Raw genomic sequence first — 27,769 nt, forward strand, 5'->3', positions numbered from 1 at the left:
TTGGTAGCTGTACGTCAAAGGGCCTGGCCTGTAGAGCGCCAACACACACACACATACACACACATTGATCTTTATATATAAGTATAGATGATATCAGTAGATATTTTTATTCGGTCTACAAAATTCTTAAATAAAGTATAGCTCTTAACCTATTATGAACAAAACTCTAATATATATATATAATGTAGAGTCAACAGATTTTTTTTATATTTTTAAAATTACCCACAGAGTAAATAATATCGTTTGGTATTGGGAAAAAATGTGAGAATTATCCAAATAATAGAGACTGAAAGAAGGAAGAACTGCGTGCAAGTGAAATTCTCAAACAAAATAGTTCCAATGATAGTGTTGCATTCGTGTGTCAACAAAAATGGAATGCAGACAAACTTACTATTAAACGAAATCTTACTACATTATAATTTATATTACCAAATTAATATCAGCCTATTTTTATTCAAACTCTAGTATGTTTAGAAACAACAAACACAAAAATTCAATAACACATCACTGTTGCCAATCTGAAGTAGCAACTATTTACAAAATAATATTTAATTATTAAACTACTCGTGAGTAACTTTTAAATGAAATATTTATAATTTATGTCTCAACAATAGTATAACAATAAAGACAATAGAATGAAAATGTAATTAGACATATTATAAAAACTGTCTTAGCAACACAAATGACGAAAAATTCTAGTTTTTGACAATTGAAGAGAGCTATCAAAATAGCTGAAACTGAAATCTATACCTTTCTAATATGAAATTTATATTTTCACTTAACCAGTTAATTGTTTCGACCTCTTCGGAAAATGCCCATCTAAATTGCAATAAACATATTTACAAAATAAATAATTTTTTTACAAATGTAATAATTAAACAGTTATTATATAAACATAAGAATTATCATTGAATAAATTCGCCATAGTTTAAAATGCTGTACTTTTTTTCATGACGAGTAGTTGACTGGTTAATAGTCTAGTTTACTTATATTAACCTCCTGTTTTAAAGCAACACTAGGGCTATTTTGGGACGAACCTCGTAATTTTGAGACGCGGTCAGATAACGAGGACGACACTTGAGCTGGTACACCCTCTCTAAACTTCCACACCACACTAGCGGGAGGAGGTTTGACCTCGAAGGATTTAATTGTACCAGATCCGCTTACACGACGGCGGTTCTTCGGTGAAATTGGGTCTCGAACCTGAAACCCTCTGGTTCCAACGCTGTGATCTTACTACCAGGCCACCGCGGCTCTGTAACTGGTTAACAAATAATCTTAAATAAATGTCTTCCATATAATATATTAATTGCCAGACGTTTCCATATATTTGATAAATTGGAAAAACAATATTTCGAGTGAACAATCTAATTTGAAAAGCGAGATAATCCTTAATATTCTTAAAAAGCAATAAAGATGCTTCACCAACAAAGTTTGCTAGCACTCGCTTGCGTTCTATCATAACAATCAATCGCAGATACGAGGCATTTCCAATTCCCAGATAACATTTCCCACCCATTGTCTGGGGCTGTCGAGATTTTAATGCGTTGGGATTCAGAGCACTTCTAGAGTGACAGGTCTAACCGTTGGGACGGATTTCAATTAATGCATATTTCATAGTTGAAGCGAGATGCAGTTCATATTCTAAGCCATGTGACAGCTCCTGAAGATTCCCTGATTTAACAATTTGACTTCTTAAAAGAGAAATGAATATGATTTTTTTTTCCTTGCATGCTCTTTTTTAATTCTTTGCTTTTGTCATTATGAAAGCGATATTGTCCCATTGAAAAATGTTTTTACGTTGCCAAAAATTTTATACATATTTGGTAACAATTAAATTAGTGCTGCGAAAACCTTACGTAATGCGTCACTGCTCTCAGTTAAATAATACTTAATATTATCTTTATTAGGCAACCGTTTCTCTTTATGTAATTAGCATTAATTTAATTGTGTCAACCATTTTTGCTAAATATATCTTCTCAGACCAATTAAAAATGCTATTTTAAATCGTATTTGCACAACAACCATAAAATATTCCACTTGGTTTGCCCCAAAATGGTGTAATTAACTGTTGGATAAAGTAGGGGAAATCGGTCCAATTGTTCTAACTGGAGATTTATTTTCTTGCAACATCTCTATAATATAGAGGACATAAGAGAGGACAAGCAACCATTGTTGATGCATCTTAACGCCATAAGTGTTCAAACGAAAGAAAAGTTGGAAAAAATCTGTATACCAGTTGAAATTGCGAAATTCTTGAGGGTTTTTATGGAGAATATTTCTAAGGTTTCTCTAGAAAATGGAAGATTAGAAGACCATTAATGCCATATATAGCGATCATAATCTCTCATATAAAAAAATGTAGAAATCGAATCAGTGTGTGGAAACAAGAGAGTGAACATTAGTTTTTCTCCCCTTAATTATTTTAAATATAAAAAAAGGAATTTAAGTAATTATTTATTTTCCCTATATTAGAAAAAAAAATTTTTTAATTAATTTCTTATTAGCTATAAAATTTGAGGTTCCTCGAATCGACAACGCTTTATACTGCAATAAAAAGGCTTTTAAGTCTTAAATAATCACAATATGCTATAGTTTTGTGAACACCAGCATGAAAAAGCTGCCGCTATCTTCTTGACGATATTTAAAAAAAGAAAGAAAAAAAAACTGAAGCAACTATTCAGAATTGGAAATATATATATATATAAGTGATTTTTGACAAAATTTGAACGCAATGAAATTTGATAACATCCATAATAAGAAAAAAAAATGAAATTTCGTAATAAATGATCATAAAAAAATTAAATTGTGATACAATTTTTAGTCTTCTTTTACGATTGCTCTGTTGTAACAGACTGTTGCCATGGGTGTACTCCATCAAAGAAATCATCTGGTGGTTGTACATAAAAAGAAATAAAACGTAGCCAATAATTGTAAGCAATTCCATGAAAAATATGCTCAGGTAGCAAAAACACATCTTTTTTTATCCGCCTTTTACGATGTTCAATTCGTTTTAAATGATTTGAAACTCAAATGGATGTCCAGAAATTCTAATAGATGAACAGGGTATTTATTACATGTAGGAAGTGCCCATATACCAGAAATCATCCGGTAGATATATGGTGCAAGATTTTCCAACACGTTGAATAATGAAAAACGCAAAGGAGGCATAAACAAGGAAAATCACTTTTAGAAACTGACAACATAATCAGAGAGAATACTGCAATAACACTCCATGCAGCTAGAAAGCTCACTCTGCGATCGATGCACCAGAGAGGTAATTAGCTAAACAGATAAATTGTAATTATCTCGCGTTTGTAGATTTTTTTAATAGGGCGTAGAATGTTCTAGAAGAATCTGCAGACTTCGAGTCCTAAAACTGATATTGTTAAAATATCTGCGTTTTTGAGAGTTCTCGTATGTATCATGAAATGGTCACTAAGCTTAGGGATCTCTAACCTGCCGCCTATTCAGAATTAATTATCTGTAATCCCTCAATGATGAGATTTAAATAGCAGGGAAAAAATACCATAGATTCTTAATAGCATATAATCTTATGAGATAGACCAAACTACAATTTTAACTCAAATGAGATACTCATCATGATTTATAAATATTGAAAAAACAAGCCATTTGATTCAAGTGCTGGTATCGAATATAAAGGAGTTAAAATTATTTTGATCCATTCTGATTTTCCAAAAAAATACGATGCCTAGATCCGTTGAACGAAAATTATGAAATAATCTCATTGGTTTTCAGTTTGTCATCTTTAATAAGTCTTTTTTTTCAGTCAAAAATAATTCAATCTTTTCTCCAAATCATTCATATCAAAACTTATTAACCTTTTATTAAATTATAAATCCATCCTGAATTTCAAAATATGATTATAAATAAAAAAAGAAAAAGGAAAATTGTATTATTTGGAAAACTGATATTTCACTGTCATTTCATCAAATAAGTATTCCAACAAAATATATTAATCCTTTTCTTCGATTCTAATTTTGAATATCGATAGATATCATAATTAAAGCTTTGTTTTAAATTTAAACTGCTATTACTTTTTAAAAATGCAATGAAAAGTTTATTTGAATGCTGGACACTTATCCCTATATAATATCTCTTCCATATTTCATATATATATATCTAATATTTAATCCTCCTAATTTTAACGTAATTACATAAACATATATGACGCATCCATCATTTTTATTTCCTCAGAAAAGTTTAACAAACCGTGTTAGTACTGCATAATTACTGAAACGAAGCGAACTCCTTTGACCCTGGTAGATACATCTCTGGCTAGCGTCAAGAGCAACACTCCTCCTCGTTAGCCAGCCCCGCTGTCTACTCTAATAGACCCACGCTGTGGGACTAATCAAATAACGCTTCGCAGTCTATCCTGCTTAATCTACCATAAATGAATTCCTAGTTAATTAGACCCTAGTGTTCGGTTTATCTACTCTAAGTCCACGATCGACTTGCTGGACTGGAAGGGACAAATAAAGGATTGACTTGCCGAGAGAAGGGGAAGAAAGAAAGAAATGCTACCTCCGAAATTGTTTTTGCCAAACTCCGCGTGGATCAACGCCTTATAAGTAGTTTGCGATATAAGATGATGGATTGGGAAGAATGGCCGCTGAAATGAAGCGAAGAGATTTGCGGTTTTGAAAATAGTTTGTCATTACTTGGGCAGCATGTGATAGGAATTGCTTCTGTGAAAGAAGTATAATAAATGAGACTTTAAGCCCGAAGTTGCTAAACTCATAATTTTAGCTAGGCGTCTTAATAGAAATGGAAATAACGTTATCTTGGAAATCCAGAGTGAACTAAAAGAACTTTAACTTCTCGAAATTTAAAAAATAGGATGCTTAATTCAGCTTATTGAAAATTGTCGGTTTGTTTAGTCTGATTCTCAATTATGTTAATCCTCATTTTCGAGATTTCTGGCTTTCCATTTGTAAATTGCATCCAGTGTTCATATTTTTGTCATACAAAATTAACTGTATTGCATTTTGTTATACAGTAGACAGTATAAGATGCAACGATTAGTTTTAGATAAAGGTATCATTATAATTTTATTTTTCTTTTTTTCAGAAACAATTATATCTCAAACTGAGTTGATTTCATATAGCTGAGTACAGTTCTTAACAGATGGCGTAAAACTCCAGCTAATTTATAAATAATCGGCAATATTTATAGCACTAATGCTTAGCAAACATGACATATTAATGAGTCGGAACACTTTTTTAAAAGTTTATTCTGCGTTCACCAATTCATGTTTTGAAATTCCACCTTAAAAAGCAGTCTAAAGATCTTCTTATATTATGTTCATGTATTTTCTATACCGTATAAATGGCTATTTTGTTATTGTTTTTGTATATGTTTATAATAGAAGTGTGTGTGTGTGTGTGTGTGTGTGTGTGTGTGTGTGTGTGTGTGTGTGTGTGTGTGTGTGTGTGTGTGTGTGTGTGTGTGTGTGTGTGTGTGCGTGCGTGTGTGCGTGTGTGTGTGTTCGTTCGTTCCTTCTATAATGTCAAGCTCCTTGACTTACAGCTACCAAATTTCGAATATGGACCTGGAATGGTAGAAGTGTGCACGTCGGAGCGATTTTTTAAATATTAATTAGAATTTTACTTAATTAAAAATTAAGCTGAATACGGCGTTTTTGCGCGTGTATGCAGGGTCCAGACAAACCTATTGCATTGACAGCATTTAAATTTGGAATACAAATATTTTTAATGATGTATAAATAGTAGGAAATACAACGTACCTTGGAGTAAAAATTTAAAAATGTTATGTAGAAAATATGTATTCGATATTTTATATAGTTTGGGATGATATTCACCTCATATTTATCCGTAATTTTGTTTTTTATAATTTCAGAAAAAAAATCAGCATTCTATCAAAGGGACCAAGCAATTGTTTTGTAGAAACTTATGATATTATTTACTGAATTTTGAGAAATTATAAAAAGATAGTCATTTTTCTCAAAAAAAAAATGTAAGGAATTAAAACTAAAATTTCTGCACCCGACATTTTAATTACGTTTTTTCCCCCATTTTTTAAGGTAATTATTGAAACATTTTTCTCTAATTTAAAACTTAAAAAATCAAAAGGCCTGATTAATTTTCTTTCCGTGAAGTCTACTTTGCTGATTTGACACTGAGCCAAATTAGGAAATCAAAAAAGAATTATGGAAATTATTTTTATAATATTTAAATTCTATTATATCATTTGTACAAAATTTCTAATTTTTTTTCTTTGTCTCTTTTTTAAGATATTTTCATTTAACAACAGACAATTATTATCGTCTTTTATCGTCTGCAATTCATCAGGTAATAGTGTTGTCAGCGAAAAAATAAAAATACAAAATCTATGTTAAATCTTTTTTATTCCAGTTTCTTAGCTTTGCTTTACGTTGTTATGGTTGCGATTTATCTTGCTTTCTTATGTCACAGGAAACACTGCGTGAGTTTTGCTGTTATATAAATAGTATTTATTTTCTGCATCTTCCCTTAAAAATGTTTACGTGGTATTTTAATACAACCTTCATAATGAAAAACAAATAAACAAATAAGTTGAAAGAACTGATTTTTCATACCTTCAGCATGGTAATACATACGGCACCGCTTGTAGTGAACATGGATGTAAAAACCAATAGATTTTACTGATCAAAATAGGAAAGAGTAAAACTCCCCTGCCTAAATACACAAATTCCACCGGTTCTAGTGATCAACAGTTCACTTGTAATAATCAAATTCGTTGCCCAGCGATTCGGTATGGAAGTTTTATTACGACCAATAAAGATGACATTTGTTCATTGCAAATTCCACGGATTTTCCTGTCGAAGATTATGAGACTAGTTCAACGTTGATATAAATTATTAAATAGCTAAAAATTCCCAGTATAAGCGATTTGTTATACACGGATGAATCAAAGAGATGATAACCTGCAGCATGAAGATGATGATAAAGACCAACCAAAGAAGTAAACCTTATCAGCTCATGAAACTCTGAAAGTCCTTTGAATCTAAAGAAGATGAGTCGATTACCATTCTACAAAACATTGCTTAATGAAAAGTTTATCCAACGAATTCTTGATGATTCAATAGTCCATATCGATTCTTCACAATGTTTAAAAGATTGAAAAGGGGATCTTTTTTAATTCTGTACATTGCGTCGAATTGGAAAATCAAATAAATAATGTGAATTGTGATGTATATGTTTTTCTGCTGTCACTTCATACTTATAAAATTGTATTATTTGTTTTATTATTGGATGTACTGAACTTGGATTTTGGATATAGTGATCGTTTTGGTTTGGTCACAATGAGATCACTACAAGCGGCGCCTTCTATATAGACCATTATTGTAATATAAGCATATTTGTTTATGTCTGAAATGTAATAAATTTGGTTTCTTTTTCAGAATTTCTTGAAGGATCTGCTGCACGAAGCTCGAAAAGAGATAATTGATGAAGACAAACTCATTGAATACACAGACACACTTGTAAGTACCTTTAAATTCTGATTTCCATATTCTGAAAGAATGAAATGATAGATTGATAAATGTAGATATTTAAACTGGATTTCAAAAATGGGCAAAAAATCCGAAATCAGAAATATCATCGGTTATCCAGGAGATACTGACTTCTGTACCACTGGCGCAAAAGAATTCAAAAAATATGTTATTACTTATATTGTTTCATAAATGTATGAAAACTATAATATTGAACTGCCCTTACACTTTGTGAATGTGATTATATTCATGCACTTAATTCAACGTCGAGAAAAATTATTCTTCCGAATTTAATTAAAAGAAATTTAAATCAATCTAATTATTAATTTTATGTTTTTATAGAATCATTAACTTATAAGTATAGATCATGATATTTTATTCAAAACTATCCGCCTTTGATGATCAGCTGGTTCTCCAGGGAATATTTGTTGTGTTTACTTTAATGAAATATCTTATGCGTAACTGGATGTATATGTTACCGTTAAAGTATATAATGCAGTTATTTCATAGAATACCTAGTTATTCCATGAAATAACTGATCGTGTCCGTTAAAGTTTGTAATATGTTATTAATTTGACACTTTAACTAGTTATTCTATGAAACAACTAGGTATTCTATAAATTAACTAATGAGAAACAGTTAAAGTGTAAAATAAACAATTTATCTAAATATATTCAGCTTATGAATACTTAGTGAAATCATGTTCCATGACGTCATAGTTATTAAAAACAACTTCCAGTTAATATATCTTTCAATATCTCATTACTGAAACTTCACTTTCATATTCCTCAAATAAAACTGCACAAAATTCAATAGAGTCTCTCTTCCTCATTTTTCAACAATGGAAGAAGATTACTCTTTGATTAAAACAGTGTGAACTTCAACAGTTTGTAACGATGTAATCTATAATTGAAATGTAGGTAATAAAATTTTTTTAATAAAACTGGCAAAAAAGTATTGCAAGGCAATTACATTGGTATCTTCAAATTTTTAAAATATAAAATGATGTAAAAATTCGTTTTGTGTAGTAATATTTGCGAAACTTATCGAGGAAAAACACCAAAATCAGGCTTAATTTGTAATTAAGATTTCAAACAGCTGCTCCGAGACGCACTTTTCCGCCTTTAAAGTGTATGGACACACTTGAAACTTCGAAAATCGTTCAAAATATCGAATATTTTTTTATTGCTTAATAATGTTTTCTGATCCTTTAGCTTTCAAACAATACCAAGATGTTGTCAATATTCGAAATATTTCTCGAGTTATAATTATTTTTCTTGAGGTGCTTTCATTAAAAACTCTAGTTAAGGTGTTTTTAAAACTCATTTTATGAAGAATATTTTCCCCCTATGTTGCTTCATCCAAACAATCATAACTCAACAAGAAATGAACCAAATATCAAAATAATCTGTATGAAATAGCGGATGTTTTGGGCCTCAATCAAAGTTATATTTATAGAAATATAGTTTTAATAGCTGTTTAAAAAATAAAATTACAGAAAAAATCTCGCTTTTCCTATTCATCGTTGATGAAAAAATTATTTAAAAAAAACTATACGTTTTTATAATTTGCTTGAGGTAGACAACATGAAGACTAATATTAGGCATCATTTCCAACTAGAATTGTGTGTCTGTACAAATTAGAATTTAAGATATCATGTTTCAAAAAATAGGCTAATTAGCTCATTAAATATTATTTAATTAATTAATAATTAGTGTAATATGGTTTTTTCTCACTGAAATGAGTTTAAACATGTATTAATGACCTACTGTGAAAAAACTGGATTTTTAAAGTTAAAATTAAAAACGTAAAATTGACGTACATCTTAAATTATATCTATGCTATATTTGGTGGTCTTAGACCAAATAGTTTGCCTTATAGAATGCTAACACACATTCTCATTTATTTTTACTAGAAATTGGGACGAATACGAGAAATTTTTCCAATATAGAAAAAGAAATCGAAAACCAGAATTCTCACAGATATTCCGCATCTTCTTATCCCTTTATAAGCGATGAATTCTATAACAAAACGTACTCAAAATGTTATGCTTCCAAAGCCACAAATGAATCATTGAATGACATCATTCTGGAAACATTTTCTTTTCCGTGTATTAACACTCACATACTCTGCAGATGTTTCAAACAGTTGTTTCGTTTCCGGTTGAAAGCCAAGTTAAACAAACAGCTTCTGATGTTATCCTGTCATCATATTAATCAGTTACATTTTACTGACAATCTTACAGAAAGAAGTTTAAAGGAACTGAGACTACTTGTTCTTCAAAATGCCTTTTTATTTTTAATTTTATAATTCCTATTTATGAAATATTTACATTTTATATACTTAAATTGCCATTTAAATTGGAACAAAAATCAAAATTAAATTTTAAAAACGGGAAATACGAACATTTATTGTATATATTTATGATATAATATGCTGTACATTATATGCATTGCATTCTTCTATCCCACCGAGGGGGGGGGACCTTAGAAATGAGGATGAGAAGTTTCCAATATAGTAGTTGATTCTCACCACCACCCTGGTAGGTATAGAAATTTTGGAGGTCGGTCACTTCCTATCGATGATGGCACGTGCTTCTCATGGGAAGGGTTGTACCGTGGCCGGTGATAACCTTTAGGATTCAACCATAGCTCCTGCCAAAGTTGCTGTCGCGGCGATCCGATCAATAAGATTTAATACTAATACTTTAATTAAGGGGGGCAGAGTAGCCAGAATATTAAACATTCCTGTAATCAATGAATTGGCCATTCTTTAAATTAACAGTTAACCCCTATTGATGAAGGGTAATTAAACAGCATAGAGATTTCTAATACAAAAAATTAGATATAAAAATTTTCGAAGCATTTTTGTCATACGTTTAGAGAGCAAATAAACTATCATATTATAGAGCGCTCTGTGCTTCAAAGTACGAAGAAGAAAACTGAGTTAGGATTTTGAGTGTTTATCTTGACCTTTCATACATTTTGATGACAATACTGCATACCAAATTTAATTGATCGAAATCGTTTCATTTTCAGCTTTTCATGCTCACTGTTACACAGACTGGCATATGACCAACCCTTTGAAGATTGAGGTCAAACTTTTCAATAATTTTGATGATAAATCTAATGGTTAATTTCATCTATCATGACGCTCCTGATTTTGAGTTATCATATTCATTTGGATATGAACAGATAGAAAGAAAGATTTTCCATTGATTTATTGCGTCTAAAATTGAATTGAATCTCCAGATTTGGTTGAAATGTTACTAAATTTCATGCCCTTTGCATATTACTTTTTTTTAGTTACCACTCTCGCAAACTGACAAACACTTATTATTGCAAAACTGTGTATTCATGGTCAACCTCTCTGAAGATTGGGCTCAAAATTCTCGATCATTTTCAATTATAAATCCAATTGTTAATTTCATCCATTACGTCATTCCCGATTTTGAGTTATCCCATTTATTTGGACATGAAGAGACAGAAAGAAAGACTTCCCATTGATTTATTTCGTTAAAAGTTGAATTGAATCTTTGAATTTGGCTGAAATGCCACTTATAAATTTCATATCCTTTGCATGTTACTTTTCTGAGCTATCATGCTCACAGATTCGCAAACACATATAGTACCAAACATGCGTATTTCCGAATCAAGAATGTCTGAAACATGAAGATTTATCAAAATTTCGGGATCGTTTTTATATTTTATCTTTGCATATTCATATGGGAAAGCGAAAATCCAATAGTATCAGATTAATAGCGCGTTACAGTGCCTTTCAAATTAATGTTTGGAGCAGCATTGCCAAATCTTGCCTTCCTGTGTTGAAACAGAAAATGAAAAGCAAACGCTTTTATATACTCATTTTTTATATATCTAATATATACAAATCTCGTGTCATGGTGCTTGTGTTCGTATTCCTCCGAAACGGCTCGATCGATTTTTATGAAATGTTTTATGTGTATTTTGAAGATATGAGAATAGGTCGTAAAGTATATTTCATAACGCTAGGTAATTGGGGTGTACCTATCCACGTTCAACTACGCTGATGAGATCAACGCTTGCTTGAAATCATCGTCAAAATGGCGTAATGTTGAAAAAGTCCAGCTAAAAATAAACGTCCAAATGCTAGACGATCTATCTGCTGACACATTCTCGGACCAATTGTTAGATATTGGCGATGGAAAAGTGACTGTCTATGAAAATACTAGATGCATAAAATTGCCCACTCATTTCTGCACTGTCGTTGATTCGCAAAATCTCATTGACCGCATATTTCCCGATGTATGCACACAATACATAAATCATGCGTGGGTGGCAGGAAAAGCCATTTTGGCAGCAAAAAAATGTGGATGTCGACGATTTAAACTTCAAGACATAGCAGTCGTTCCCAGGCGACTTGGTATCATACAAATCGGTCGACACAGTTTGCGATGTTAACGAAGCTGTAAATTATCCGACTGAGTTTTTGAACTCACTGGAGTTGCCAGGCATGTCACCACAACTTCTACGCTGGATCTCCGGTTATTTTACTTAGGAACTTGAAACACCATGGCTGTGCCATGACACGCGATTGGTCATTAAAAAATTGATGAAAAACGTTATTGAAGCCACCATTTTGAATGACAAATTCCGAGCCGAAAATTTTTTTGCTGCTACGAATTCCAATGATTCTGACAGACGTGCCAATTGAATTCAAACGCGTTCAATTTCCTATTAGATTGGCATTCGCAATGACAATAAGTTGCAAAGCCAAACCATGTCTGTTTGCGGCTTCGATTTGGGCACATCATGTTTTTCACACGGACAATTAATTATAAGTAGCATGTTCTGGCGTGGGCAAACCGTCGAGCTTATTTGTGTTGGCTAAAGACGGACAGACAAAAAATATCGTACACTCATTTGCTCTTCGAAATGAATATTGATTTTCTTTATTTCATTTTCATACGTTAGGATAAAAAAATTATTACTTTTTTTCACTTCACATTTAACTTTCATGCAGTGTACATGTTCGTTACGTTAATGAAATACATTGTATTGAGAAAATGAATGGTTGGCGTTCTTTTTTTATCGGCGATTGCTGTCTACAGCACTCCATTCCGCTTTCTGTCATAGATCCCATCCTCACACACTTACAATAAATTCGTTATTTTTTAATTAACAACCGAAATATTCACTAGAAATAATTTATATGGCAGAACAACGTTTGCCAGGTCAGTTAGTTATTTTATATACCTTATTTTATTTTATGTTTTATATTTTTTTTATATATTTTAATCCTTTTTTAAATATATTCTCTTTGCAGAATTTTCGCATTCTTATATAAATAGACAATTTCAAATTAATAGCGCGTTACAATGCCTGCCAAACTGGCGTTTGGCGCAGCATCGCCAAATCTTGCATTCCTACCGTGAAATCAAAAATCAATGCAAACCAACGTTTGTTATAAAATGGTGCTTTTATATTAAAGTGATTTCGCATGTGAATTTAAAAGCTTAGAGATCCATTTTCTTCCCTCTGCTTCAAAAACTTCCCACATAAACGCGTTAAAGTCTCTAATAAAGTCTCCTTATTTTAAATCTTCCAACTCCTACATTGCTCTTTCTTTGATTAGAATTTAATGCAAAAATGTAAATGCTTATAACTAACGTTTTATGCTCAGTTACACCGATTTAGACAGCTCCTTCGATTCATAAAACACCATTGAAAAACGCCCTCTAGTCACATCAAACTTGTTATCAACCACTAAACTCGTAAACCAAGGAATCTTCCCTATAGTTAGTCAGCGAAGATTACTTGTCTAGACATAGTAAAGAATATATTTGAATTTTATAGCATATCTGCTATGCACCTATGCGTACCTTAAAGTAAACAAATCAAGAAAATTGGATCTGTTATATCAAAAGAATTCTGTACTAGGTATAACTCTGCATCCGATTTTCTTATGATATATTTTTTTCAAAGCAGTATTTGTTTTCATGATGGTATATAATATATTAAAACACATATGACAACGTATCGTCGAATAACGTTATATTACTACTTTGAGTATGTGACACAAAATGCTTTTATTGTAAATGAGAAAATATCCGTTATATGCATATAAACATGAAAAATGAACTTGTATTTTATGGCTAAATGAAAGCCTCTTACTTGTTCTTGCTTCAATAGTTGACAAATTTATTTTCCGTAGAAAGTTAATATCTAAGTAATAATTTAATTGAAATTTCTTTTTATTATGTTTATGGTAAATATCACATACTAGAGAAAAGATTAAATCCGTAATTGAACCGTAGCTTACAATTGGTCCGTCACCGTTGCTATCGTTCTGTTAAAAATACTAGAACTTCTGTATATCGAAATTCAAGACTCCTAAAAAAAATTCGATAAACAGAAATTTCAATGCATAGAAATTTTGATAAGTTCTATTATAAGTTGCAAACTTCTCGACATTTTCGTCTGATATTATATTTTATTGCCTATCATTTCCTTTTTTATAATTTATTGAGTCAACCACAGATAGCTTTCAAGTCGAAAACTTCCAAATTTGTGGCACAATCTGTCACTTTATACTTAATTAGCTGTCCGCTCACGACCCTATTTTTGTCTCGTGTCATTTTGAACCATTTCAATACTGAATCTTCTATCTTTTTAAATTCCAAGAACTTAAATCTTCGATTTCTTTTTACTTGATTTTGTTTATTGTTTTTTATTCTGTCCCACATTTTATGCTATTTATTAAAATGGTTTTTTTTCCATACTTAAAAATTTCCACGTTGAAGCCTTAATGACATTAACAATTGTAAGATGTAACTGAATTTGTTGTAAAAATTTCGCTTCATGATAGAAAAAAAATTTTTATTTGTAGAACAGAAGTTAAAAGTAACACGATTCATCAGGAATGCCTACAGGGTTTTTTTTTTCTATACAGAGCATTTTGTACATAACCAATCTTACATGAATTTTATTGCAAGAAAATATAGTTTATTTTGTTATATTTCTTCTTTTGAACGAAATGCATGGGTGCTTTTTAACACATATATCTATCTATCTCTATATGTATACATACATATATAACTATTTTATGTGAAATATTTCTATTCGACATACGTAAAGTAATTTTCTATTCAGAATCAAAAATTCATGAAAAGTTTTGATGTTTAAAGATTTTCGATGTATGATAATTTGATATATAGAGTTGGCTGTATTTGAATAGTAAAGTAGGCAAATGATATTGCAGGAATGTAAATGTGGCAAAATCTTCATAAGAAAGCGATACGTGGTTGCAATTAGTGGACAAATTGTAGAAAAAAGTTTTTTCTTTAATTTTTTTTAATATTCCTGCTTTTAAATGAAACGAATTGGTGCTTTTTGACTGCAATATCTATAGATAATTATTTTATTCAAAACATTTATGTTCGATATACAGGAACTATTCACCTAAAAATCCAGAATCGTGAAAAAGTTTGATATATAGAGATTTTCGATGCATGATAGTTCATTATATAGAGATTCGACTGTTTTTTGATCAGTAAAATAAGCTGCTGATCTTGAAATAATGTTATGTAAATATGATACACGGAATAACTTTCATTAGAAAGGGTTAAGTAGCTGCAATTGATGTACAAGTGTTTGGATATCACCAATGAAATATTTTAATAACATTTATTTATTTTAAAATAAATTGTAAAATATATTAATATATACCTTTTTAATGAGAAAATTTGTTTTTTGAGAAATTTTTAATGATAAAAATGGGTAGCATTTTATTATGTTATAGCCAAAGTTTGACTTAGTAATAAAATCTTTCTTATCTTGCTCTATACTGCCATTGTTCACTTTAAATCGTCCAAATCTCTTAAATATAGTAAAGAATATACAGAATAAAAATGTGGAAAAATCTTGCACTTAATTCTTTATTAAATACTAGCCGCCTTTGGCGACCAGCCGGTTCGCCAATCTTAATGTTCGTTAAAATTTTAATAATTAAATATTTTATGCAATTCCAACTTTAATTGATTCTTCAGCAAAATATTTTAAAACTTCAAGTTTTGATAGTCATATAATTCACTCATAATATTATAAAGGCCTTCAGTCATAACGTGATATGTATTTTCTAATTTTCTGTTACCCCTCGTAGAATTTATGCTTTAAATTAAAGTGTAAATGATTAATCTGCAATTAATATCATAATATTTTTTACTGAAACAAAGCATTTTTTAAATAATATAATACTGATAATAGAGTCACTGAGCATTTAAACTTTATGGGCAATAAAGAATATCTTTCTTAATTTATATAATATCTCAAGAATTTGTCAACAAAATTTTCTTAGATTCATCATGAACAGATCGATTCATTAACAATGTTTCATTTTAAATGCATCAAACACTAAGAAAATAAAAGGAATCCTTTAAAATAATCGGTCTAAAACAGGTTTAAAAAAACTACTTAAAAAACGATGTACTTAAAACTATAAGCATATACAAAAAAATATATAACTAACATAAATACAATTTAATTACAAAAGCATGCAACTAACCTAAAAATAATTTAAATCATTGAAAACAGGTTAAAAAAACTACTTAAAAAACGATGTACTTAAAACTATAAGCATATACAAAAAATATATAACTAACGTAAATACAATTTACTTACAAAAGCATACAACTAACCTAAAAGTAATTTAAATCGTCCGTTGATAATGGTTGCCATGCCAACAATCAGAACACAGTGCGCATGCGTGAATTTTCTTCGCCTTTTACAGTAACGCAAATGTGTGAATTTTTCTACGCCAGTTGGGGTAACGCTATGCAGATTATGCATTTTTAATTTCCTTTATTCTGTGTTATTTTAATTCAAAAGTACTTCAGAATGAATCTGAAACCTGGATTAATTAACAATGTTTAATTTTAAATGCATAAAAGATTAAGAAAATAAACAGAATCGTTTGAAATAATCCGCCGAAATATGTTAACCCTAGCCTCATTACTGTTGGGAGAAAAAAAAACTGAAGCCTTTCTCATTTGGCGGTGGGGAAAATGGAAGATTTTTTTGGCGGGAAAGTTAGTTTTTAATTAATAATTAAAATTTCAATAAAAGGGACCCCAGGTGCACATTACCGACCTCTAAGATATACATGTACCAAATTTGGTAGCTGTATGTCAAATGGCCTGGCCTGTAGAGCGCCAATACACACACACACATTGAGCTTTATTATAAGTATAGATATTAATTAAAACATCTATCTATTTGAAATGAAAAATGTTATTAGTTTATTAACTATTAAACCACTTATGGTCAATGAACAATGCGGAGAACTTAAGAAGTACAAAAGATGAATCAATGTGCATTAAAGGATTTAAAGTTACAATATCTCCACGATTATGCCATTGATCCCATGAGAATAGTTAAATAAACAATAAGTTTAATAGCCACTTCATAAATAATATGGTCTCAGAAACGGAAATGGGTCGATTCTTTCAGTCTTAAAGTTCATGATAACACAACTATGTTATCTGAAGAGGAATTTATCCTGGTGATATATAAATCTTTATTATTGTTTTCGTTTACCAACATATAAAAGCCATCATCATCAATAAGCCATAGTATAGATACAAATTGGTACATCTCTTGTTCTGGAAATCTACGATAAAAAGTTAGCGTCGAATATAGCCGATCAGGATTTCAGAGCATTTCAAGAAAGCCAACTCTTAGAAATAACTATGAAGATCATTTTGAAACAAACTGAAAGAAAAAGAAAAGAAAAGAAATTGCTAAGATCCCAAAGGCCTAAACAATTGCGCTCCATCTTTTACTATTCCAGTTTAGGTTCCTATAAGTTATAGAGTCAGATACGTCTAGACACGATAAAAGGGGTGCTTCAATGAATAAACCACCTGTGTCAGTTTCTAAGCATTTCACATGAAGAAGTCGTTCATGCTGAACACTTCTGTAGATATAGATAGTATAGAGAGCAAACTAGAACCAGATGTGACCATCTTAACATTTCTGGTTCACCCTTAAACTTTTCTGGAATTAGTTCGTCTTCCGATCATTTCAGAACGTATTAGGCGAGAATTTCGACTGAGAATCCACAGTTTGCATTTAATTAAGGTAGTTATGGTAGTTTCCGACAGTTTTGGATTTATTCTCTTAAGACTTGTTGTTCGAATCAATGGAGGGGAGGGTGGAAGGGGTTGGCCGAGAGTATTCGGTTCATTTCATTAGGACTCTTTGCTCAGATTCAGAGATGGAAGTGATGATCGTCTGCAAAATCACCAACTTCGACTGTTCTTAGTAAATATAGTCTTAGCCCTTAAATGCATGAATTTGTATTTGTAATAAATAAAATTTAAGACCAACTGGAGAATGAGTGTAATTAAAATGTAAACACAAAAAAAGATATATATATTTTAATTTTCAAAACACACACACACACACACATTGATGTATTTCTACGTCATCAAGAAAAATCACTTCTTGAGTTCTACAAATCTATTGCGTTTCAATAATATAATATTTCAGACATAAATAATACTTCTTATTAGATTAGAAAACATGAAAATTTCATGAAACAATTATTTTTAGTATTTAAACATAAAGGAACGTTGCATTTGCTATATGACCACTGTGGGCTACCTTTGCATAATGGAATTTTACACCTCAATTTGTTTGAAAATATAGGCCAGTGACCAACTCCGTCTTTTTTAACATCCATTGACGGCAAAGGATGAGATGACCCTTTAGGTTTAGTGAACTTATGTAGATTTGAGTATTGATGTATTTTTACATAACAAAAACAGAGTCGCATCTTGCATAAATTTATCAGTATAAGCAAAAAGAATTCTTTACTCGTTTCTATCCAAAAATAATTTTTCCCTATATTTTTTTATTATTTTTAATATAAATAGTCGTAAATCGTAATACCCGCTGAAATGAAGTACTCATTTAGAGCGCCAACAATGAAAATTGTCACAGATATAGAAATAAAAGTGTCAAAGATTCCAGTTGCGTTTGGAAACGATAAACTATTTGGGTAAAATTAAAAGGAAAAACACTATTCAAAGGTTGCTACATAGAAATATGAGATTTTGAACATAATGTGCAGATCTACATCGCTATGCATTTAAGGGTTAAATTTAAACTCATCGACGGACATCGACGACAAATAGTACACAAACAGTCTCTTCCTTTGACTTTTCTTGTGATTCAAATTCGTTTTACGCTTTATAAATCGATCCTGCCTTAGGCAATGATTTTTTAAAGAAATTGTATTTTATCTGGAAGAAGCAAGAGCATTCATTAAATTCTCTTAAAAAAAGGAACTGAAGTGTTTATGAAAGCATTACGGCAGACGCGTAGAGACGAGTTGTGCTGTCTGCAGAGCAAAATAATAGCCATTTCCTTAAATCCTATTCAAACAAATTTTCTACTTTCGCTTCTCTTTCTAATCTGAAGGTAATAATTTAATTTAACGGCCGTCTTTTCTTTATCATTGTCTAAAACTTTTTTGAACAATTATAAAACATATAGATATGCCTCTTAACTTTTAGAATATTTATGTATAAAATGCGTGGATTAAATATGTCAACTTTTATATACTTTTGTTTCAGAGTATGTATTTTAAATTTTTACTCTTTGTCATAAATATTTTGGATTTTATCAAATTACCCTGTACCCGCTGTTTCCGTAAGAAAAAGCAAAATACATGTAATTTTATGTTGTTGTACAGTTTTTGACTTTATTCAGCCACTTATGATGTTTTAGAACCCTCGCTCATCTTTCAATATTAATTAATTAATATTACAGACTTTTGTTAAACGAACATTTTTAGTCTCACCATTGGCCATATATATATATATATATATATATATATATATATATATATATATATATATATATATATATATATATATATATATATATATATAAATAATATGTAAGCTTTATTTTGCAGAAGGCAGTTTGAAGACAGTGAAGATACTTTTGATTTCGTGACGTCGTTTTATTTCATTTTGAAGAAGCAGCCATATGTAAAAGCGATATGAGGACACAGAACGACAGAGAAAAAGAATGAGGGAAAAGCTCTTAGACATTTTATCCCTGGTCTTATATAACCAGAGAAATTGATAGGGAAAATATTTCTTCATAGTGCTAATATATAATGAGATTTCGAGAGGGATTTTCGTTACACGCGTTGAAGAGGTAGGGGAAACACAGGGAAGATTTTAAAAAAGAATTTGTATCGTCAGCAGTATTTTGTCTCTTCACGCGGAGTGTGGGAAAGGTAGACTTTTAGCTGATTCAGCAATTTAACAAAGCTTCTCTTGAATTAATTAAGTAGAGACAGTGTAATTGGATCACGAAATAAAAGAATATTTTAGGATGAAGTAACTATGGGCTAAATTAAGATAAAATCTTTAAAATTAATTAAATTGGAATTAGAGTTAAAATATCATTATATATATATATATATATATATATATATATATATATATATATATATATATATATATATATATATATATATATATATATATATATATATATATATATATATATATATATACCTTATTTGAAATTCCTGCTCTACATCTTGATAACATCTATTTGTTTCGGTTGAAATAGGAAGTTTCTAAGTTGATACTGGCAAATACCAAATACAAAATAAGTGACAATAAAAAAAATACCAAATTTAAAAGTAAAAAGCCTAAAAGATATATTGTCTTAAAATTAATCTAATATTTGATGTACTAATACTCATAGATCTCTTAACTATTACTTAAAACAGAATTTAACAATTATGAAATTCAGTAAATTAAATAATTTTCATAGAACAAAATGTAATGTTCATTCGATGGAATGGCAACAAGCATGAAAGAAATTATATATTTGGAAATAAAATGTGTTTATGTATTTATTGTGGGAACAATTTTAGTTTCTTTAATAATGGCAAAAGGTATGAATGTGATATAGTATTAGACAGTAAATTCAAATTAATATTTCAACAAAAATCCAGCTGAAGTTGTCTCCATAAAACTTTCTAGTACACTCTTTAATAAAGGTGCTATACCATAGATTTCTATGTATGCCACTGGCGTACAATAGTTACGAAATGTGAACTTTTGGCGTGAATTCAGCATTTAGCTCCGCCTAGCTCAAAGTTATCTTTGTCTGTTATCTTTGTTTCTCAGTTATCTTTGTCACAGACAGACAGACGGGCATTTTCCAAAAATGTGTTTTTTGAACTGAGGGAGGTCTAAAACATGGAGATACGTCAAATTCTTGTTTGAATTTTTTGAGGAATGAAATACTTTCTCTATACTTCTTATGAGAGAAAGTAAAAAGAAATTATTATGAATTGTGTTTAAACTAATTTTAAACAATTAAATAAAATAAAAGAAATGATTTAAAGAATTTAAATCGTAAAAGCATATTACCCTTATTTCACCACCCCCCCCCCTCTTTCAGGAAGGCCGCAAAAAGCAAAGGGCTGTTAATTCTTGCAGGTGCTAAAAAATGTGTGTTACAAGTTTGATTTGATTCAGATACGAGGTGTGGAGTTTCATACGTTTCAAATAAACAAAGGGCATTTTTTATTTTATTTTATTTATGTAGATAATGACCTGACAAAAGGTTATTAAACTATTTCCATTTTTTCTATGGATTATACAAAAATTATTTTGCTCTCTATACATCCACACTATATAAATTACATAACTCTCATTACATTATTCTTAATGTAAAAAAAAGAAACCTTGATATATATAATATTCATTTTTTTTTCCTGCTGATTTATTTTTCGTATCAGATTTCGATACGGAAACAATGCTAAACATCCGTGTCCATATGGTTCAAAACCACTGGTATGATACTAACTAAACACACAACTTTTCTGTAAACTGATTTACACGTTCTCCATTAAAGTATTAAAAGTGTAATTAAAGTATTTAAAAAGTATTAAATGTGTCTCATTTTGTCCGGCACTCCACAATTTGCATCTATTTGAAGAAGTTTCATACACAGTTATGAAATTATTTCTCACAGTTACTATTTATTTGAACAAAAGGCGGAAAGAATAACCACCTTTCTCACAGTTGGCGATTAACCAACTGTAACATTCGATTGCAAATATCGCCAATAAATTTAATCCCCTCGGCTTTTTAAATGGTCTATAAATAGTCTCCTTCTGCTCTTTGATTCGTACATCAAACACGCTTTATGTCCCATAACTCCCCCCTTCAGCCCTATGGGTAGATACCCCTTCTTAAGAAAATTGATTCTGATCCTATAGAAATAAAAAATCTCCAGAGGCATTAAGTCCCCACTCCGTCGCCTTGCAAAGGAAGCTAAAGTGGCTTTAGAAACATTCTGCCGCCTTCGCAAATAGACGAGTTATGCTCCCTTGGGAGCAAAATACACTATTTTTATAGCTGTCTCCATAAACTAGAATACGGAAATCTGCCTTGTCCATTTCCTTTTTTCAAACAAATTGAAAATTTAATAGTTTGAGGAAAAATAAATTTATATTTTTATACTTTTTTAGCATGTCACGTGAGTCTGAGAGCTTTTCTGGTATAAAATGCGAGAATATAGTACTTTTAGCTATCAATTTAAAAGATTTACATGCAAAGTAGCTCAAATGTATTATTTGTGGAATTTCTCTTTGAATATATTTTAGTCTCGTAACGTAGGGTAGACATAAAAACGACTTTCACTTTTTGGAGGCGTCTGCTTTTAAATGTAATGAACGGAAGAAAATCAGATTTCAAAAATAGACGGTGGAAAATTTTAAACGAAGATTTTTATTAAAAAAATACCGAGACAATATTTTATAGAAAAAGATAAGATCAGAATATTAAAAATGTAATCTTATATCTTATAACTTTAAAAGAGCAATTCTTGTTTATATGCAAATTTATTTTGTGCATCTCGGAGTCGGTTCTGACGATTTGGATCAAATGTTAGATAAGGTTTTGCTTATTATCTGTATGGGTGTCTTCCCTGAGAGAACACGATTTTACACAAAGGAAAACTCATTTTTTATAACTATTAGAGCATTTTTCTGGGCTTCAGTGGCCTGGTGATAAGGTCTGTCTTCAGAACCGGAGGGTTTTAGGTTCGGGACCCGATTCCACCGAAGAACCATTATGTAAGCGGGTCTGGTGGACGTTAGATCCGTCGGAGCCAAATGTCCTTTCGCTGGTGTGGTGCGAAAGTTTGAAGAAGGGGTACTAGCTCAGGTGTCGTCCTCGCCATCTGACCGCGGTTCAAAATTACGGGGTCAGTCCCAAACTAGCCCTAGTGTTGCTTTAAAATGGGGCGTTAATATAAGTAAATTAAACTAGAGCCTTTTTCTATCTGCTCTCATGCTGACAATGTCATACAGCGCCATCTCGTAAATTTTTGCCTCGTTCATTTTCTTGTTTCATTCGAATTAAAGAGTTCAATGGCTCAACGAAAAACAAAACATAATTGATTTATATATTTTAACTTCTAATATGAACCTGGAATCTTTTCTTATATTAAATACCTGAATGTAATAGTTGGCTCGTGCCTTCAAAATGTGATTCCTTAAATCTGTTATCTCTGCTTTTCTTTTCAGGGTAACTTCAGTTCCGCAATATCTAAACAGTTAATGTTTTGTTTATTTTTGCGAATTTCAATTATTTTTAATCATTAATTAACGGAACACTTTCCTTCTTGATGGATGTTTTTATAATTTTGAATAATTTTGAGCCATGCAATGTTGTTGCAAATGTAATCTCTATTTCAAAAAGTCGATTTAGAATTTAAGTGAGATTCAGTCCAGATCACTTTGTAATCCAAACGTTGGCTACTTGTGCACTGGGCAAATTCCGATTCAAAAAAGTTCTTTCTTGTATAAATGAAATAAAAATATAAATTGAATATGCAAATGTCCAAAAAAGGTTATATTTAATGAATTCAAAATAGTTCTTTAGAATTTAAAATAATTAGTAAAAACTTTGCTTTTCTGTAATGTTTCTGTCACACACTGGTTATCACAGCAAATATTAAGAGTTAGCCAGTTTCAAGTTAAGTTTTCTCATTATTATTTAACAAAGTTGCATAAAAATAGGTAGATTTTTATAAATGCATTTAAAAACAGTTATTTTTTAAAAAATGAAAGCAAAAATTTAATTAACGTATAGCTCAAAATTTAATCGAAATCTACAAATTTGATGTAAAGACAATATACCAAATTTCATAAATCTAGAACAAAGTAGATTTGAGTTATCTTTGTCATAGACAAATGGGAAAACAGACAATTTCCAAAAATGTATTTTACGAACTAAGGAAGCTCTAAAACGTAGAGGTTCTTCAAAGTCTCAAGTTCGAATCGCACTTTCTCTATACGAGAGAATAAGATGTTTGATATGTTTCTTTTTTATTACCATGACCTAAAGTTTTATGAAGATATGCAACTAGTAAGCAAAGCAAATATAATAGATATAGAAGATAGCAAATAGTAATATTGTTACGAATTTGTAATGCTGCTTCCCAGCATAGTTGGTTCCACCCTCGGAAAGAATGTTTTACAGTCATCTGTACCGGATGGAGTCCGGGGTCGCATCGGAGGTTCCAGAGCTTGGCGACAAACTTGGCGGCCATTATGGCGACTTGGCGACGAATTTGGCGACTTTGGCGCCAAAATAGATTATACCCGAAACATCGAGAATTTTCCCGACCCGTCCAGTAGGAACCGAGATACGCCTCGAACGTTCCTGATTGGTTGAGAGGCTTCTAGCCCCGCCTCCTAGGACCTATAAAAGGAGGCGGCTGCAGCTGCTAGGGGAGAGAACCGGTGTGCAGATAAGACAATTGCTGTAATGTTTCAAAAAGCTCCAAGAGATAAAAATTTCGAAAGAGTAAAAATCAAAGGAAAGTACATCCCGTGGTCTCAGGAAGTCAAGTACCTAGGTGTCATAATGGACAGGAAATTAAATTGGAGGGCACACTTTAATTACGTAAAGGATAAATTCCGAGCTCAATCGCGCAAATACTTCCCCCTAATTTCTCGGAATTCAAAGCTGCACAGGGACACTAAAATGCTTATTTACACAGCCTATTTGCGTCCGATATTGACATACGCATGCCAAGTTTGGAGACATGCAGCTAAAACTAATTTGAAATTAATAGAAAGACAACAGAACAGAATTATCAGGCAGATATGTGGTGCTACCTGGGCCATGCCCAGCTCAGAAATTTACAAAGCCCTCATGTACCCAACTTTCAAACAAACCATCAAGAAAATAGCCACAAATTTCTTTAAAAAACTAGACGAACACGAAAATGAGGCAATCCAAGCTATCGAAAAATATATCCCGCAACCCCATAATAATAGACCAAGGAATGTATTGCTACTCTAAAATCACTTCATATCAACTTTACCATCTGGCATGTTTAACCTAACTTAATTCCATCCCTTGTGAACCGCATGCTTATTGGCTCTGAACAAACAATAGATTAACTCAAAATGTAAACAAAACTCTCTGCCGGCTACACACTAAGATCCGCACTGCAACCCAACTCACCCTCCCCACTGCTGCTGAATTCCTATTGGACGGCGTTCCACCCACCTCTCCCTCTCCATCAGGGGACTACTCTGCTACGCAGAGTAGAGCCAGTTCCACTCCAACCACCTCAAGCCAAAGAACAGAGAAAGTCAATGCCATTCATGTAAAGCCAAGTCACTTTACTCAAAGTTTCGCCATCTACAGGAGATAGCTTCTCTGGAAGCGGGCTCTCCTTCAACCACCACCACTCTTTCTGCTAGGGGAAAGTAGTCGGAACCGACGTTAAAGAACTGGTCTTTCAGAGATAAGTGGAGCAGCGACGGAGTGAAGCTAGTGCTGAACTAAGTTGTGTGCTACTGTCTGCAGTAGAGTCTGTTGTATGCTTCTGTGTATGCTGTTGTTGCTGCACGTCTCGGTTGAATATAATCGTCTTCTGTGCTGTATATAGTTGTCGTCTTTGTGCTGTCCTGTGTGTCTTCGTGTAAATAAACTTCGTTGTTTTATTTTCTACTGCCGCCTGCTGATTGAGCGTTCTTCACACCATATAACTTCCACTATCCAAATGAACCCCGGAAATTCCGTAACAATATGCTCTATAGTTGCATATATAGATATCTGTATAGGCAACTATATAGTTATAGCCTTCTTTAGAAATATTAAGTGCTTTTAATGTGTAAACCCTCATATATTTTTTTAAAAAAACCGCTTCCTAGACTATGTTTTTGATGTTTTTAAATGCATTTAATTCTTATTTTGCGACATCGCCACGGATATAAATATTTTGAATGTTATCTAACGTCATATGAAGCCATTATTAAAAACTTTCACCCATTCAGGGCATTATTCTGAAATGACTCTTCAAATTATTCATTTAGAGTATTTGAATTACATTAGATGTAATACATTACATCAGGGATTTAAAAAAAAATTACTCATTTTTTTTAAAAAAAAATAAAAAATATTCATTAAAAAATAATCATTTTTTTCTATTAAATTATTTATGTCAACTTTTAATGTTTTCACGTATGACAGTATTTATGCTAAACATATCTGAAAATTCATTTCAAAATGCATTAACATGATATTAAACACACAAATGGGCAAATGATTCTGCTCTTTTTCCATTCATCTTAAAAATGTGTCAAGTATCATTCTTCTTGTTTATGACTCCTCAGTTTGCATCCAGTTAAAGATCCATCACAAATCATCTTCCGGCATTTGGTCTTCCCCTTTAAAGAACGGGGGAGGTAATCGTCTCTAAAATCACTAAATGTAACCGTCGGGTGCAAATATCGTCTGTAAATTTAACCCCATTACCGCTGTAAATGGCATATAAATAGCCCTCTTACGATTTTAGATTCGTATATCAAACACGCGTCATGCCCCATAAAAACCACCAAACCTATACATCGATGCTTCTTCTTGAGAAAATTGATTTCGATTCAGAAGAAGTAAGAACATTCAAGAGGGGTTTTAGTCCTAATGGAAAGGAAACTAAAGAGATTTTGAAAACATTATGCGACCGTTGCAAGAAAACGATTTAAGCTCTCTTTCAGAGCAAAATGTACTATTTTTATAGCTGTCTCCATAAACCAAGTTAAGAAATTTTCTGTCGTCTATTTTAATGTTTCAAATAGCAGAAAAATTCAATGGTTTGACAAAAAACAAAATATATTTTAAATATTTTTAGCTTGGCATATGTTCGCTAAAAATTTTTTTTTATTAAGTGTAGGAATGAAGTCCTTGAATCTTTCGTTTGAAATATGTTATCTTAAATATTTTATTTCTGTTAGATTAAATGTTGTCCCATAATGCTGTTACAGAAACTCCAAAATCCAATATGTGTCTGTGTGCTTGCGTGAGCATGTTTGGTGAAAAACATCCAACAACCTCATTAACGGATAAAGATGCTTTCTTTCACACGAAATCACAATTCAAAAAAAAAAAAAACGTAGAGAAAGCACAGACAAAATAGCACTTGCAATGAATAGCCGAACATAAACATTGAATTGGTAATAAGCAATTATAAGAACACAAAGCACTCAGAGAGAACACGTTCGACTTCTCGCTTCGGCTCAACTCAACTGACTCCCTCTCGATTCAACTCCTCAATACTAACTCCCTTCAGCTCTATTTATTATAGCTTTCACGACAAGGAAAACAAGCTTCTAAAACAGAAATCTAGTTCTAATGAAGCTATCGCCAAGATTCTAAAATATTCTGGGTCCTTCATTTTTGTCATCATGTTCCCAAATAATTGGTAGGTTGTCGTGGTAACAGAATCAGCATCCATTCAGCAACCATTATCATATCTGTAAAACTATCTTCTTTACCATAAGACCTACTGAACGAGGAAGCAATGCCACAAATTTGTAATAATATTTAAGCAGACGAATCTTTTCTTACGTATTTCCTCATTTTTTTCATTACCGCTGAAAAAAATACTTTTCATTTTAATGGATAATTTTATCATTCAGATTCATTATCATTCCTCCAATGTCCATGTGATTTTAAATTTGGTCTCAAAAAGAGGAATTTTCGAAAGAAAAGACTTGGTTTCTGTTTCTGTCTGTGATGCCTTAGAATCCAAAGTTTATATTCGACAAAATCCATTAAATCAAGTTATTCTTTTATAAAAGAGACACAAAAATCCTGAAATAGTTTATAATTAATAAATTCAAAGCAACAATTCACTAGAATACTGTACTGATATT

General features: G+C 31.4%; 1 protein-coding gene across 1 annotated transcript in view; it reads left to right on the plus strand.

The window, feature by feature from the left end:
* LOC129987882 (calbindin-32-like) overlaps positions 1–27,769 on the plus strand; it is a 424,993-nt gene that overhangs the window by 332,001 nt on the left and 65,223 nt on the right. Inside the window, exon 6 of the mRNA XM_056095864.1 lies at positions 7,427–7,507. Coding sequence (XP_055951839.1) covers positions 7,427–7,507 — 81 coding nt within the window. The remainder of the gene's footprint in view (positions 1–7,426; positions 7,508–27,769) is intronic.

Source organism: Argiope bruennichi, chromosome 10 (assembly GCF_947563725.1).
Source record: "Argiope bruennichi chromosome 10, qqArgBrue1.1, whole genome shotgun sequence".
Taxonomy (NCBI): Eukaryota; Metazoa; Arthropoda; class Arachnida; order Araneae; family Araneidae; genus Argiope; species Argiope bruennichi.